Source organism: Martes martes (genome assembly GCF_963455335.1).
Source record: "Martes martes genome assembly, chromosome: 18".
NCBI lineage: Eukaryota > Metazoa > Chordata > Mammalia > Carnivora > Mustelidae > Martes > Martes martes.
Window position 1 is genome coordinate 8,183,808 of NC_137906.1, and position 13,746 is coordinate 8,197,553.

General features: G+C 55.0%; 1 protein-coding gene across 1 annotated transcript in view; it reads right to left on the reverse strand.

Moving 5' to 3' along the window:
• ZAN (zonadhesin) overlaps positions 1–13,746 on the reverse strand; it is a gene marked incomplete at its 5' end in the record, with an annotated part of 33,720 nt that overhangs the window by 12,776 nt on the left and 7,198 nt on the right. Inside the window, 16 exons of the mRNA XM_080830420.1 lie at positions 119–213; positions 564–675; positions 895–1,075; positions 1,306–1,553; positions 1,849–1,990; positions 3,053–3,255; positions 3,876–4,045; positions 4,133–4,240; positions 4,621–4,761; positions 5,326–5,471; positions 5,690–5,814; positions 6,609–6,725; positions 6,897–7,038; positions 9,775–9,955; positions 10,860–10,936; positions 11,065–13,334. Of these exons, the coding sequence (XP_080686546.1) occupies positions 119–213; positions 564–675; positions 895–1,075; positions 1,306–1,553; positions 1,849–1,990; positions 3,053–3,255; positions 3,876–4,045; positions 4,133–4,240; positions 4,621–4,761; positions 5,326–5,471; positions 5,690–5,814; positions 6,609–6,725; positions 6,897–7,038; positions 9,775–9,955; positions 10,860–10,936; positions 11,065–13,334 (4,458 nt within the window). The remainder of the gene's footprint in view (positions 1–118; positions 214–563; positions 676–894; positions 1,076–1,305; positions 1,554–1,848; positions 1,991–3,052; positions 3,256–3,875; positions 4,046–4,132; positions 4,241–4,620; positions 4,762–5,325; positions 5,472–5,689; positions 5,815–6,608; positions 6,726–6,896; positions 7,039–9,774; positions 9,956–10,859; positions 10,937–11,064; positions 13,335–13,746) is intronic.

The window sequence follows — 13,746 nt, forward strand, 5'->3', positions numbered from 1 at the left end:
TTGCCCTCTTCCTGGCTTTCCCTCCCTTTCGTGTCTCATCCTTCCTCCCTTCCTGACCAGTTCCCCTCCTCGACCTCCCACTAGGGGAGGAAAAAGTAGCCTAGCAAGGGATGCTTACCCAGAGGGTTCGTTAAGATATCACAATTCTTTTTCCAGATGTTTGCTTCTTTGTCCCCCAGGCACCTGGAGGGCTTGGCACCCTCCACAAAGCAGCTAAACGAGGAGAGGCGAAGGGACGGGAATTTGGAATTGGAGGAAACTTCCCAAACGCTGACGCAGAAGTGGAGGGGGGAAACGGGAGGGGGATGAGGACAGGAGAAGGTAGGAAGTAGGAAGTAGGAAGGTCAAGTAGGAAGGTCAGAAGATGCAGCAGGAAGGAACCAGGCGAGCTCTCAGGATGGACTTCCCGAGGGCTCTCTTTGGAGATCAGTACACCCAGGAGCAAACGGGAGCAAGGGAGGTCCGTTCCAGGCTCAGAGAGATTGGGGATGCACAGAGAACCTCCCCCCAGGCTGCCCGCTGAGGGTCCTCCCCAGGTCCAGCTCCCCGCATTCCTGGCTCACCCCGGTTCCGAGTACTCTGGTAACTTCCAGGCAACCGCCAGACGGTCAGAGCTGGCCACAGGCGTTTTGTTGGGGAGCAGACTGTCATCCAGGCTATTGTTGTTGTAGTTGCCTGGAGGAGGGGCCAGTTAGAGGTCCCTGAGGCACCCCCCCCCCCCCCGCAGCAGACCCAACCCGGGACCACTCCCCTGCGTCCCCTGTCACTCTTCCCTCAACAGACCAAGGTTCATCTCTTCTTTCTCTTCCCCTAATTAAATGTACAGATGAGCAGGACCGGGACAGACTGCTGCCCATTGTCCCCGCTGGGCCTGCAGATGCCCAGGGAACTCACCACATAACCCGCAGAGGCGGCCGGAGTAGGAGGACGGCACCGTCACTTCGACCAGGTGGCTCCCATCATAGCGAACTTGAAGCCCGAAGTCCGTGTAGAGGAGGATAAAGGAGCCACTGGGCCTTATGCTCACCCGGCCTTGAGCAGGCCACAGAGGTAGGGCCACCCGGCGACCATTCAGCTACAGAGGCAGGGAGGACGGTGGGGAAAGGCGCTTGGGACAAGGATAACGGGGGCCAGGACCAGGGATCAGACAGGGATGGCCACGCATCTCTGACACCGGGGCTGGGTTTGCTGGGAGCTACCCCCAGGGGATCTAGAAGCCGGACCCCCTCCCGCAGGGACAGACAGAGAAGAACCGCGGAGCCGACTGCGGAAGTGGGGCCCGGGGAGGTGGGCGGAGGCACGCACCACGACCTTGTGGCCTTTGATCAGTGAGATTCTCAGGTTGAAGACCTGCACGTGGACGGCTCCGACGTAGGCGGCCTCCAGGTTCCCGCGGCGAAACTCATTGGTGGTGCTCACGACGAAATGGCTCTCTAGCGACCTCGACTGGCAAAGTTGGGTCAGGACGTAGGTGCAGGTGCCCGAGAGGTGGGTCAGGGCTCCGTCGAAGGTCAGGTAGTGCGGGTCACCTGAGACACTGCAGGTGGCGGCCCCTGGGGTGGAGGAGATGGAATTCACAGACCCCCGAGCCCTGAGCTGCCATCCCGGCCAGTCCACATCGGAACGGAATGGGACCTCCTCTGTGTGGTCAGCTTGGCCTGGAAAGGCCAAGTGCGGGGACTGCCCAAACCTCACCAGCTCTGTGAAGAGGCTGCTCTGGCTTGGGCCAATGCCTTTCAGCGCTCCGCCCCCCAGTTCAGGCCCCAGCTCTCTGGGGTGCCTGCTTTAGGGTAGAGCCACGACCCCGCTCGAGGCCACATGGAGAGTCTCCCCTCTCCCCCTGCTCACCGCGGGCATGACAGCCATAGATGCCATCCTGCTGACGACAGACCTCTTGGGCCTGGCACCTCCACTGTGCACAGCGAACCCTATTGTTGCTCTCACAGGTACAGCGCTGCTGGCAACCGGGCTGGAACCACTGCTCCCCTATCTGGGGGAAGGAAGGGAGGGAGGGAGGGAGGGAAAGAGATCATTTCCAGGTCTGACTGCTGGCCCACGGCAACTCAGATCCCTGGCTGGCTCGCCAGGGAGCCACCCCCATCATCCCGAAGCTCCAGGCTTAGCTGCAAAGTCTGGCCTTTGCCCATGTCTTCAGTCATTCACTCGTTTGCTCCTTTGCTATCTCAACAGAGAGTTCTCTCTCTGCACTAGATAGATGTTAGGGATTCAGGAATGAACTGGATGAATGATGTCCCTGCCCCCGACAGTTCACGACCCAGACCGGTGTGTGTGGCGGGGAGGGGAGGCAGTAAACAAGTAAATTAATAAATCAGGTGCCCCACACGATAGGCACCCGAAGAAAACGGGGGACCCAACGAGAGTTTCCTGCCGTTGACACAGAAAATAAGCACTTCTACAGAAGTGTAGAGGGAAGCCTTCTGACTTTGCTTATCAGGGGGGCTTCAAGGAGGAGGCGGCATTTGAGCAGAGCGTCAGAGCAGGTGAAGGACTCCCGACAGGCACGGTGGCTGGGAGGCAGAGCAGAGACAAAGGGGTTGCAGAGAAGGTGAAATTGACGTGGGAGCCAGGCTCGGATAGAGGGTTCAGCGGGCCAGCCCGGAGCAGGGCTGAGGGCTGTGACAGACGCCATTCCCAGGGACAAGGTGAGGGACAGGCAAAGAAGGAAGAGAGAAGCATGGAAGACGAGGGTCTGGCTCCAAATGCTGCCTCTAAGGGAGTGTGTGGACAGGGGCCCAGGTCGGCGCCAAAGTCCTTCTGCAGAGAAAGGGGTCCGTGGCGCGGGAGGACATGGTGTTTGGAGAGATGTCTGTGATTGTGCAGATGACACAGAACGGCCTAGGCCCTCAGAGGATGAGAAACTCTGGGGAAATGACTCTGGGGCATGGGGAAGCAGATCTGGCCCTGAACGTCCCCCCCACCCCCCAAGCTGTCCACACTGAGTAGCTTCCCAGCCTTCTGTCCCGCACACAGGCTCACCCAGACTCCAGGACGGGAGGTGGCACAGCGGAGCAACCCAGTGCCAGAGGCTCACCTTGAAGTAGCCCACTGTGGGCTCGAGACACCCGCACTGGGACTGGGGGATGCACTGGAGACCGCTGAGCACGAAGCCCGGGTTGCACTCGCAGCCCTCCACGCAGCGGTTCTTACAGGACATGCCCAAGAATCTGGGAAAGCAGGTGGCAGGGCACCGCGGGGCGCACAGACTATACCTGCTGTCGGGTGGGCAGGTCAGGGCTGGGGGAGGGAGAAGCAGACATGAGAAGAGCCGAGGGCAGGACAGAGACAAGGGAACAAAGTCTGTTGGGAGGCCACCATTCGGAGGGCCCCCAGCTAGAGGCTTCTGCCCCATCCCGAGAAGCAGAGAGTGACCGGGAGAAGCAGGACCAAGGAGAGTGGCCTGCAGGGGGCGACCAAGAGGCAGGCCCGAGGGCACAGACAGATCCGAGCATCTCAGCTCTGTATAGACATGCCACAGTGAGCAGTCAGGGTGATGGAGAGCAGGGGAGAACACCCACGGGGCCTTGATCAAGGGCATGGCCTTGCCCTACAGCCAGCTCCGCGAGGCCGTGAGGGGGCCGTGAGGCAGTCACGGTGCTCCCACTCATGCCGGGAGTCTGCGTGTTCTGTGTGCAGAGGACAACCTGGGCACGCGTCTACACAGACGTGCATTGCTCTGTATAGCCTCGAGAGGCTGGGAGGGCTCCGAGTTTGCCAGGGAGTGTGGTTTTTCTTGGTGCATGTTTCTGACCGCAGCTTTCCCTGCACGCCTGTGGAAGCAAAGGGGTTCCACCAGGGAACCCCCTGAGGGGGCTCAGCCTGTGAAGGAAGGGCTCCCGCCGTTCCGCACAACTCACGGCAGAACTGGGGATGCCTCCAAGGCTTCACCGTGTAGCCAGCGTCCTGGCAGATCTCGGTCAAGGCTGCCATGTGGGTACACAGCCCTGATTCCAGCCGCTGGAATTTGCACATGTCGGACACACAGTTCTTGAAGAACAGAGAGGCCTTGAGGTGAGGCAGACACGCCCTGAGGAGAGAGGCCAGGTCAGAGGGAACGATCCCTGGTGCCAAGTGACCCCCCTCTCACAGCCCTACCGGCCGTCCCCCTCCATACTCGAAGGTTCCGCGGGCATCCATGAGCCGTCCACAGAACTGTAATGCTGACAGACTGTTCAGAAAGCGCTGGTTGCAAGACGGAGGATTTGCCGGGTTCTTCTGGCACCTAGAAGGGACCCACCCCACGTGCCCTCAAGCTCGCCTCCATCCCCGCCCAGGGCCCCAACCCCAGCAGTGTCGCGGCTCACAGCAGCCCCTAGCGGACGGCATCGGAACCCTGAGCCCGAAAGGAGGCTGAGGCTGAGCCAGCCCGGGAGGCTGCCCAGCATCACCTGAGCGCAGCAGAGGTGGGGGCGAGCGTGGTGGCGAGAAGCTCGTGAACTTGGCCGGAATGGGAGCAGGGAGAAGAATGACAGACGCGGGGTGGGGGTGGGGGGGCATGCAGGAGAGGAGAAAGAAGAAAAGGGGTGATGCGGGTCGGGGTGCGCGCTTCTCAGAAGGGCAAAGGAACAGGAGGGCAGACAGTGGGGGTGGGGAGGCCCTCACTCCTTGTCCTTGTCCTCTGTCTGCCAGCTGTTGCCCAGCTCCTCCATGTCCTGTGCCGGGCTGCCATCTGGCTTCCGGTTGTCATTGCTACTGTCCCCGTCGTAGTTGCCACAGAAGCCACAGAGTTTCCTCGAGTAGGTGCTGGGGCCATGGGGAGAGGAGGTGGTGTTGACGGAGAGAAGGGGCTCCAGTCGCCCAAGGGACCAGGGCAGAGAAGGGCAGAGCAGAGGCTGAACGGGTGCAGGCTGCGAGCCAGGGTGCGAGCCAGCTGCCAAGTGCACAAGGACCTCCCGCCCCTCACCCCAGAGCCATCCTTACTGCCCGCATGGTCCCTTTCCGCTCACATCCTGTTTTCCCACATTCCTGTTTTTTTCCTGGCGTGTGCCATTCACCAACTACAAAGGCATTTTTTCCCCTGTTGGTTCCTCTGCTGAACCACTCTCTCTTGACGACTGGGCTCAGGTAACCACTCTTCGGAAAGGGCGACTCCTTCTAGCACATTCTCAAAGCATTGTGTGTATGTCCTGCTATTATCACACTGCCCCGAAGCCTTCTCCTCCTGTCTCCTCATCCTAAGGGAGGCCCGTCAGGTGAGGTGTTTCCTACCCTCCCCCATTAAGAGCTAGAGCCTGGAAGGGAAGGGGAGAGGGAGGGGAAGGGAGGGACAGAGCAGGAAGACGTGGCAGCAGCCCGTGCACCCCTCACCTGGGCACACTCAAATACAGCTGCTGGTCACCATCCCATCTCACCCGCAAACCAAACACCGTCTGCAGCTCCACAAATCGCCCACTTAAAGCCAAGAAGACGCCTTTCGAAGGTATGGCGGGGAGGGTGACTTGCCGACTCCCAACCTGGAGACACAGATGGGGGCGGTCAAGGAGAAACACCCCCCCCCCCCCGCCGCCGCCACCCCGCAGACACTGGCGTCCACGCTGGAAGGCACGACAGCCCTCCGTGGCAATCCTTGGTAATTCGAGGAATGCGCCGGAGGCTGTCTGTTCCTGAGAAGGTCAGAGGCTGCCGGCCTGGAGGCCCCAGCAGGACTGAAGGGGGAAAAAAGGACACTCACCAGCACGCGCCTGCCCCCAAGCAGCGTGATGGTGACCTTGGGCAGCGTCACGTAGATTTTGCTCAGGATGGACATGCTTTCTTGTCCTCGACCCTCATTCTTCGCCACCACCCTGAAGAACGGCTCTGGGTGGGCAGCGGGATGGAGAGCACCCAGGGGTTCATTCAGCAAGCCTGTCTGCCTCCCTCCCTCCCTCCCTTCCTTTCTTAAGATTTTATTTATCCATTTCAGAGAGAGAGAGAGAGAGAGCTTGCATTGTGCCAGCACTAGTGGCGGGGGCAGGCAGCAGGTGGGCAGAGGGAGAGGGAGAAGCAGACCCCCAGCTGAGCAGGGAGCCCGATGCAGGACTTGATTCCAGAACCCTGGGATCGTGACCCGAGCTGAAGGCAGACGCTTAACAACGGAGCCACCCAGACGTCCCTCCACAAGCATTTCTGAGTGTCCCCTGAACCTGGCACTGCAGGGATGAAGGGGTCCCCCCAGACCCCGGGTCAGTGGTTTGAGAGGGGAGGCGGGACCCAGATGTGACTGTCGACCTGCTTCTAGAATCACCTGTAACTCTCTTGAGACTTTGTCTCCTGTAAGGGACTGGGACACCCTCCAGGGCAAGGATTTTGTAAAGGGTTCTCTCCTCCCTCTATCGCCAATACTCCGGGCAGGCGCTAGCTAAACGCGGGCCCAGGAAACAGCTGATAAAGAGAAGTGTCTTACCGTGCACTGTCCCCCCACAGTCTGGTCCTGCGAAGGTCCTGCTTCTGGGGTGGACCTATCAACCCTCACTCTGCAGAAGGTCTTGTTCCCATCTTGTGTCTCCTCGCTCTGCCCCCACCCCCGGCCCTTGCCTGCCCGCACCCACTGTGCTCCCCTGCCCAGCTGTTCGGACCTTATACCCCTGGCCCAGGCACCTCTAGGGCCCTACCTGTCGAGTTGCCGCAGGGTTGGGCCAAGATGTAGCTGCATTTGCCCATGAAGCTGAAGTGTCTCCCGTCAAAGGTGATTTGGTGAGGGTCCCCGTACACAGTGCAGGTGGCAGTGCCTGTGGAGGGGAGCCAGTGGGCAGCACGTGAAAGGACGGACTAGGCTCTGAGGCCACCCTCGCCCACCCAGGGGCATGCCCCGGTTCCTCTGGCCAAGGGAGGGATTGGGACCCAGGCGTCCCACCCACTCTGACATGTGGGTAGGCGCTAGCGTGAAGGGAGGGTCTCACCGTAGGGTTGGCATCCGTACTGGCCATTCTTCAGCTGACACACTGTGTGCGGCCCGCACTGGGAGAAGTTACACTCCATGCGCTTTCCAGGCCTGCAGCGGCAACGTTCTGTGCAGTTGGAGCTGAACCACTCCGCCCCAGGCTGGGAGCAAGGGATCCAGAGTCACAACGCTGTAGCTCCCGGGGCCCTTCCTCCTTCTCCACCACACCTGCAGACCTAACCTTGCTCATACTCTTCCTCGTCCCATCCCCTACCAGATATTCCTGTCTACCACAGGACATTGGCACATGCTGCTCTCTCACCCCGGAATGCTCTCTGTTCCTTTCCAGATCACTCTTATGCAACCAGCACACAGAGTTCAGTTCAAGGACCACAGCTTTCTAGGGAAGACTTCTCAGACCTCCCTGACTAGGTCAGCCTCGCAGCTCTGGGTCCCTTTCTTACCCAGGACTTACTAGGATTACACCTTCATGGTAATTTCTGTGACTCATTGCAAGCACTCTGTGAGGGACCATGTCTCTTTATTCACTATCATAGCCTCAACACATAGCACAATGCTTGGCAGGAGCTCTCATTCTAGAAACACTTGCTGTATCAGAGTGACCCAAGACCCAGCAGGTCCCCCAGGATCTGAGAGCATTAGGAGAGAGCAAGGACCACGCCCTACTCGTGGTGGTCCCAATTCCAGGAGGGTTGAACATACTCAAGAAACATTCATTGGGAAGCACCTGGGTGGCTCAGCAGGTTAAAGCCTCTGCCTTTGGCTCAGGTCATGATCCCAGAGTCCTGGGATCGAGCCCCGCATTGGACTCTCTGCTAAGCAGGGAGTCTGCTTCCCTTCCTCTCTCTCTGCCTGCCTCTCTGCCTACTTGTGATCTCTTTTATCTGTCAAATAAATAAATAAAATCTTTTTAAAAAAGAAACATTCATTGGATGCATAAATTAATCTTTATAAGACATGCATACATGTCTCCTGGGGCAGGCAAGAGATGCTGAATGCTGATGGTTGTGATAGATCTTTCTGAGGGTGAAGCTTTATCCTAATCCTGACAAAGGGACACCCAGGAGGCTGGTTAAAGGGAGGTGGGGAAAAAAGTAGTCCCCAAAGAGACAAAAAGGAACTCAGATGACAGATGGGAACAACACCAGTTCTGAGAGAGCCATGGGGCGGGAGCGAATAGCTTAATACGCTTTTAATAACTTACATATGATATTTATCATAATTAGCTAATAATAGTAATATTTAGTAAGTACTAGGTCTGCATTGAGATCTAATTTCAACTTCACAACAATCTTATGAGGTAAGTAGAAATTATGGGCACATTTTGTAGACAAGGAAGAGGAAAAGAATCTTGCCCGAGGTCACCCACCCAGTGAATGCTAGAGCCCAGGCTTAAAGGTCCGGCTGGCTTGATTATAGGGTGGCTCCATCCCATAGAGTGGCCACCAGCCTCTTGTGGCTCTCGAGCTCATGAAACGTGGGTCCAAACTGAGATATACCCAAAGTGTAAAAATACACACTAGATTTCAAAGAATTAGTATGGGGAGGGGGAAGGAATGTAAGCGATCTCATTAATAACTTCATTACATGTTGAAATGAGACTAGAGATTGAGTACATTATTGGAATTCATTTAACGTGTTTCCTTTTACTTTTTAAAAATGTGGCTGTCAGAAAACCTAAAATAATGGGTGAGGCTTGCATGCGATCCCTTTTGGACAACAATGGCCTAAAGCCTGTGCTCCTTTACAGCCTCTGCTTGTGTCGGATCTTCTCGGAGGGCTGGGCAGTGTGGAGGGGCTACCCATTCGAGGAGACAGTAACTCCTGTGCTTTTTTCTTTTCTTTCTTTCTTTTTTTTTTTTAAGATTTTACTTATTTATTTGACAGAGATCGCAAGTAGGCAGAGAGGCAGGCGGAGAGGGGTGGGGAGCAGGCTCCCCACTGAGCAGAGAGCCCGATGCAGGGCTCGATCCCAGGACCCTGGGATCATGACTTGAGCCGAAGGCAGAGGCTTTAACCCACTGAGCCACCCAGGTGCCCCTGTTTTTTTCTTTTTTCTTTTCTTTTTTTTTTTAAAAGATTTTATTTATTTATTTGACAGAGAGAGAGCACAAGTAGGCGGAGAGGCAAACAGAGACAGAGAGAGGAGGAAGCAGGCTCCCCGCCGAGCAGAGAGCCCGATGCAGGACTCGATCCCAGGACCCTGAGATCATGACCTGAGCCGAAGGCAGAGGCTTAATCCACTGAGCCACCCAGGTGCCCTGTTTTTTTCTTTTTTAAATAATTTATTTATTTGACAGGAAGAGACCCAGTGAGAGAGGGAACACAAGCAGGGGGAATGAGAGAGGGAGAAGCAGGCTCCCCGCTGAGCAGGGAGCCTGATGCGGGGTTCGATCCCAGGATGCTGGGATCATGACCTGAGCCGAAGGCAGATGCTTAACGACTGAGCCACCCAGGCACCCCAACTCCTGTGTTTTGACAGGATTTGCAAGTCCCATTGGAAGAAGATTCTGGAGGGCTGTGTTCTGCCCTAAACAGGCCCAAAGCTCTACTCAGCATCCAGGGCTCTCTGCATATGCCGGGACCCCCAGCTTTCCTCAAGGAGGAGATGAGGAAGGCCTTGGACCACCTGGCTGGCCCAGTAGGCACTAGCTGGGCCAAAGTGGGCGCTCAGCCGGTATTTACCGTATGAACAGAGAGGACGATGAAAAGCCACATTTGGAAAGAATCACTCCACCGTTGTGTAATTCTACCAGCTTGTGAGCTGGCCCCTTGGGACAGTCCCATGGATCCAAAGTCATCTCCCCTGGGAAGCAGAAGGAGCTAGAACCCACTTGCCATCTCCCTTAGGGGCTCTGGCATCCCAGTGGTCTTACCTTATAGTAAATGTTGTTGTAGAAGCAATTGCAGGAAGAGGCGTTGATGCAGTGGGACTCATGAAACAAGAAGCCAGAGCTGCAGACACACCCCGGTTTGCAAAGGGGCCCACAGTTGGGCTTGGGTCTCTCGCAGGATGCTGGGCAGGCGCAGGGCTCGTAGTGGGCATTTGGCGGACACCTTGCTATGGGGAGAACAGCCTGCGTCAGTCCTTCACTCCACTGCTTTTCTCAAGGAGATGTTCTGTCTCCTCTCTTCCCACCCTCGAGTTCTCTAAGACGGAGGTCCCTATGATCCAGCCATAAAAAGGAGGGAAGATCTGACATGTGGGTGAACTTGACATTCTAGCACACAGATGAACCTTTAAAGCACGGTGTCGAGTGCAAGGAGCTAGTCACAAAGGACCACGTATTACATCATTCTATGTGGGTGCAATGTCCAAAACAGGGAAATTGACAGAGACCGAACGTAGGTTAGGGGTTGCCAGGAGATGGGGCACGGTGGGGGGGTTGGGGAGAATGTGGAGTGAGCCCTAATGGGTAGGGGGTTTCTTTGGGGCTGGTAAAAATGTTCTGGATTTAGGGGTGCCTGGGTAGCTCAGTGGGTTAAGCCTCTGCCTTTGGCTCGGGTCATGATCTCAGGGTCCTATCGAGACTCGCATCGGGCTCTCTGCTCAGCAAGGAGCCTGCTTCCCCCCACCCCAACCTCTCTCTGCCTGCCTCTCCACCAACTTAGGATCTCTCTGTCAAATAAATAAATAAAATCTTAAAAAATATATTTAAAAAAAGGTTCTGGATTTAGAAACTGATGTTTGCATAATCTTGTGGACATACTAAAACCACTCAAATTTACACTTAAAAAAAGAATGTTGTAAGCCTAGTGTTTGGCTCCCAACGACCTCCACCCCCACCATGTCCTGCTTCCCTCTTGGTCACGGTGGTCCTCATTTTTTCTAAAGCTACCACGTCCCATTCATCTCTCCTCTAAGACTGTACTTTTCCACTAGATGCATCCATTTATCTAAGTCTCTGTCCTACTCACGGTCTCTTACTTTCTGCTGTTTGTCCAGTGTTCCATCACATACCTGGAGTTTGTCCAGGGGTTGTAGAGGTCATGGAGGTACTTGGGGTAGTCGTAGGAGGCATCAGCAAGACTGTTGGCCTAAGTGGTACAAGTGTTGGGCTGGGCTGGGCTGTCGTAGGAGTTGTGGGCCTTTTAGTGGGGACAGTAGATTTTTCAGTGGGGATGGTGGTCTTTTTAGTGGGGGCAGTAGGCTTTTCTGTAGGGACGGTGGGTTTTTCTGTGGGGATGGTAGTCTTTTCAATGGGGACGGTGGGTTTTTCTGTGGGGATGGTGGTCTTTTTAGTGGGGGCAGTGGGCTTTTCTGTGGGGATGGTAGTCTTTTCAGTGGGGATGGTAGTCTTTTCAGTGGGGATGGTAGTCTTTTTAGTGGGGGCAGTGGGCTTTTCTGTAGGGACAGTGGGTTTTTCTGTGGGAATGGTAGTCTTTTCAGTGGGGATGGTGGGTTTTTCTGTGGGGATGGTAGTCTTTTCAGTGGGGATAGTAGTCTTTTTAGTGGGTGCAGTGGGCTTTTCTGTAGGAACAGTGGGATTTTCTGTGGGGATGGTAGTCTTTTCAGTGGGGATGGTGGGTTTTTCTGTGGGGATGGTAGTCTTTTCAGTGGGGATAGTAGTCTTTTTAGTGGGGGCAGTGGGCTTTTCTGTGGGGATGGTAGTCTTTTCAGTGGGGACAATGGGTTTTTCTGTGGGAATGGTGGTCTTTTTAGTGGGGACAGTGGGTGTTTCTGTGGGGATGGTGGGCTTTTCAGTGGGGATGGTAGGTTTTTCTGTGGGGTTGATAGTATTTTCAGTAGGGACAGTGGGTTTTTCTGTGGGGATGGTAGGCCTTCTAGTGGGGACAGAAGAGTTTTCTGTGGGCATAGTGGTCTTCTCAGTGGGGATAGTAGGCTCTTCAGTGGGGATGGTGCATGTTTCTGTGGACTCGGTGGTCTCTTCGGTGGGAATGGTGCATGTTTCTGTGGACTCGGTGGTCTCTTCAGTGGAGATAGTGGGTCTTTCTGCAGGGATGGTAGTTTTCTCTATAGGGACAATGGGCTTTTCTGTGGGCATGGTAGTCTCTTCAGTGGGGATGGTGGTCTTTTTAGAGGGGGCAGTGGGCTTTTCTGTGGGGACAGTGGTCTTTTCAGTGGAGATAGTGGGGTTTTCTGTGGGGATGGTGGTTTTTTCTGTGGGGACAGTGGACCTTTTAGTGGGGATGGTGGGTCTTGATGTTGGGACACTTAGTTTTTCTGTAGGGATGGTGGGTTCTTCAGTAAGGATGGTAGGTTTAGCTGTGGAGACAGTGAGTTTTTCTGTGGCGACAGTGGACCTTTCAGTGGGGATGGTGAGTTTTGCTGTGAGGATAGTGGGTTTTGCTATGGGGATGGTGGGTTTTTCTGTAGACATGATGAGTTTTTCTGTGGGCATGGTGGGTTTTTCTGTGGGAATAGTGGTCTCTTCGGTAGCAATGGTAGGTTTTTCTGTGGGGACTGTAGGTCTTTCTGTGGTAACAGTAGTCCCTTCCATGGGGACCATGGGCTTTTCAGTGTGGACAATAGGCTTTTCTGTGGGCATGGTGGGTTTTTCTGTGGGAATAGTGGTCTCTTCGATAGCGATGGTGGGTTTTTCTGTGGGGACTGTAGGTCTTTCTGTGGTAACAGTAGTCTCTTCCATGGGGACCATGGGCTTTTCAGTGTGGACAATAGGCTTTTCTGTGGGCATGGTGGGTTTTTCTATGGGGATGGTGGTGTGGATGGTGGTCCTCGCAGTGTGGACTGTGGGTTTTTCTGCAAGGATAGTAGGCTCTTCTGTGGGGATGGTGGTCCTTTCAGTGTAGATGGTGGTCCTTTCAGTGTGGACAGTGGGCTTTTCTGTGGAGACAGTGGGCTCTTCAGGAGGGGCTGTGGACTCCTCAATGGGGACAGTGGACTCCTCTGTGGAGATAGTGGGCTCTTCAAGGCTTAGAGAAGTCTCTTCAATGGGGACAACAGACTCTTCAGTAGAGATAGCGGATTCTTCAGTGGGGATGGTAGACTCTCCAGTGAAGATAGTGGGCTCTCCGGGAGGGACAGTAGTCTCCTCAGCAGGGACAATGGGTTTTTCAGTGGGAATTGTGGGCTCTTCTGTGGGGATGGTGGGCTTTTGAGTGGGGATGGTGAGTTTTTCTGTGGGAAAGGTGGATTTTTCTGGGGAGACAGTGGACATTTCTGAGGGCACCATGGGATTTTTTGTGGAGATAGTGGCTATTTCACTGAGGACAGTGGGTTTTTCTGTGGGGGCCATGGTTTTTTCTGTGGGGACAGTGTATTTTTCTTTGGGGGCCATGGTATTTTCTGTGGGGACAGTGGCTATTTCACTGGGCACAGTGTGTTTTTCGGGGGGGGCCAGGGGCCTTTCTGTGGGGACAGTGGCTATTTCACTGGGGCTAGTATATTTTTCTGGGGGGTGCATGGGTTCTTCTGTGGCGGCCATAGTTTTCTCTGTGGGAGTCACAGGTTTTCCTGTGGAGACAGGAGTTTCAGAAGGGCCAGGGGGGGAAACTGGAGATTTGGAAGGAAGCTCTGTTGGCACTGTTCCTGCAAAGAAAAACAAACACACAAACAAGCCCTGGAGTTTAGTCAAAATCATACTGTCACCTTCTTTAGTCGCTTCGAGTGGGCAAGCTCAAAGAGTAACCCACACCTCTCCCACTTCCAACGCCAGTCTTCACTCACTTAACAAACTCTCAACAAACACTGTTCCTAATATATGTCAGACATTGTGCCAGATACAGGAAACACAACATGAACAGGATGTCAGTCCTCCCTTCAGGATTGCCCGTCCGCTAAGTAAGGGGTTGCGGATCCAGCCACAGAAATTCGCAGCATCAAAGCCACATTCATTCAAGCAAGCATCCTGGTAAGACCGGGAAGG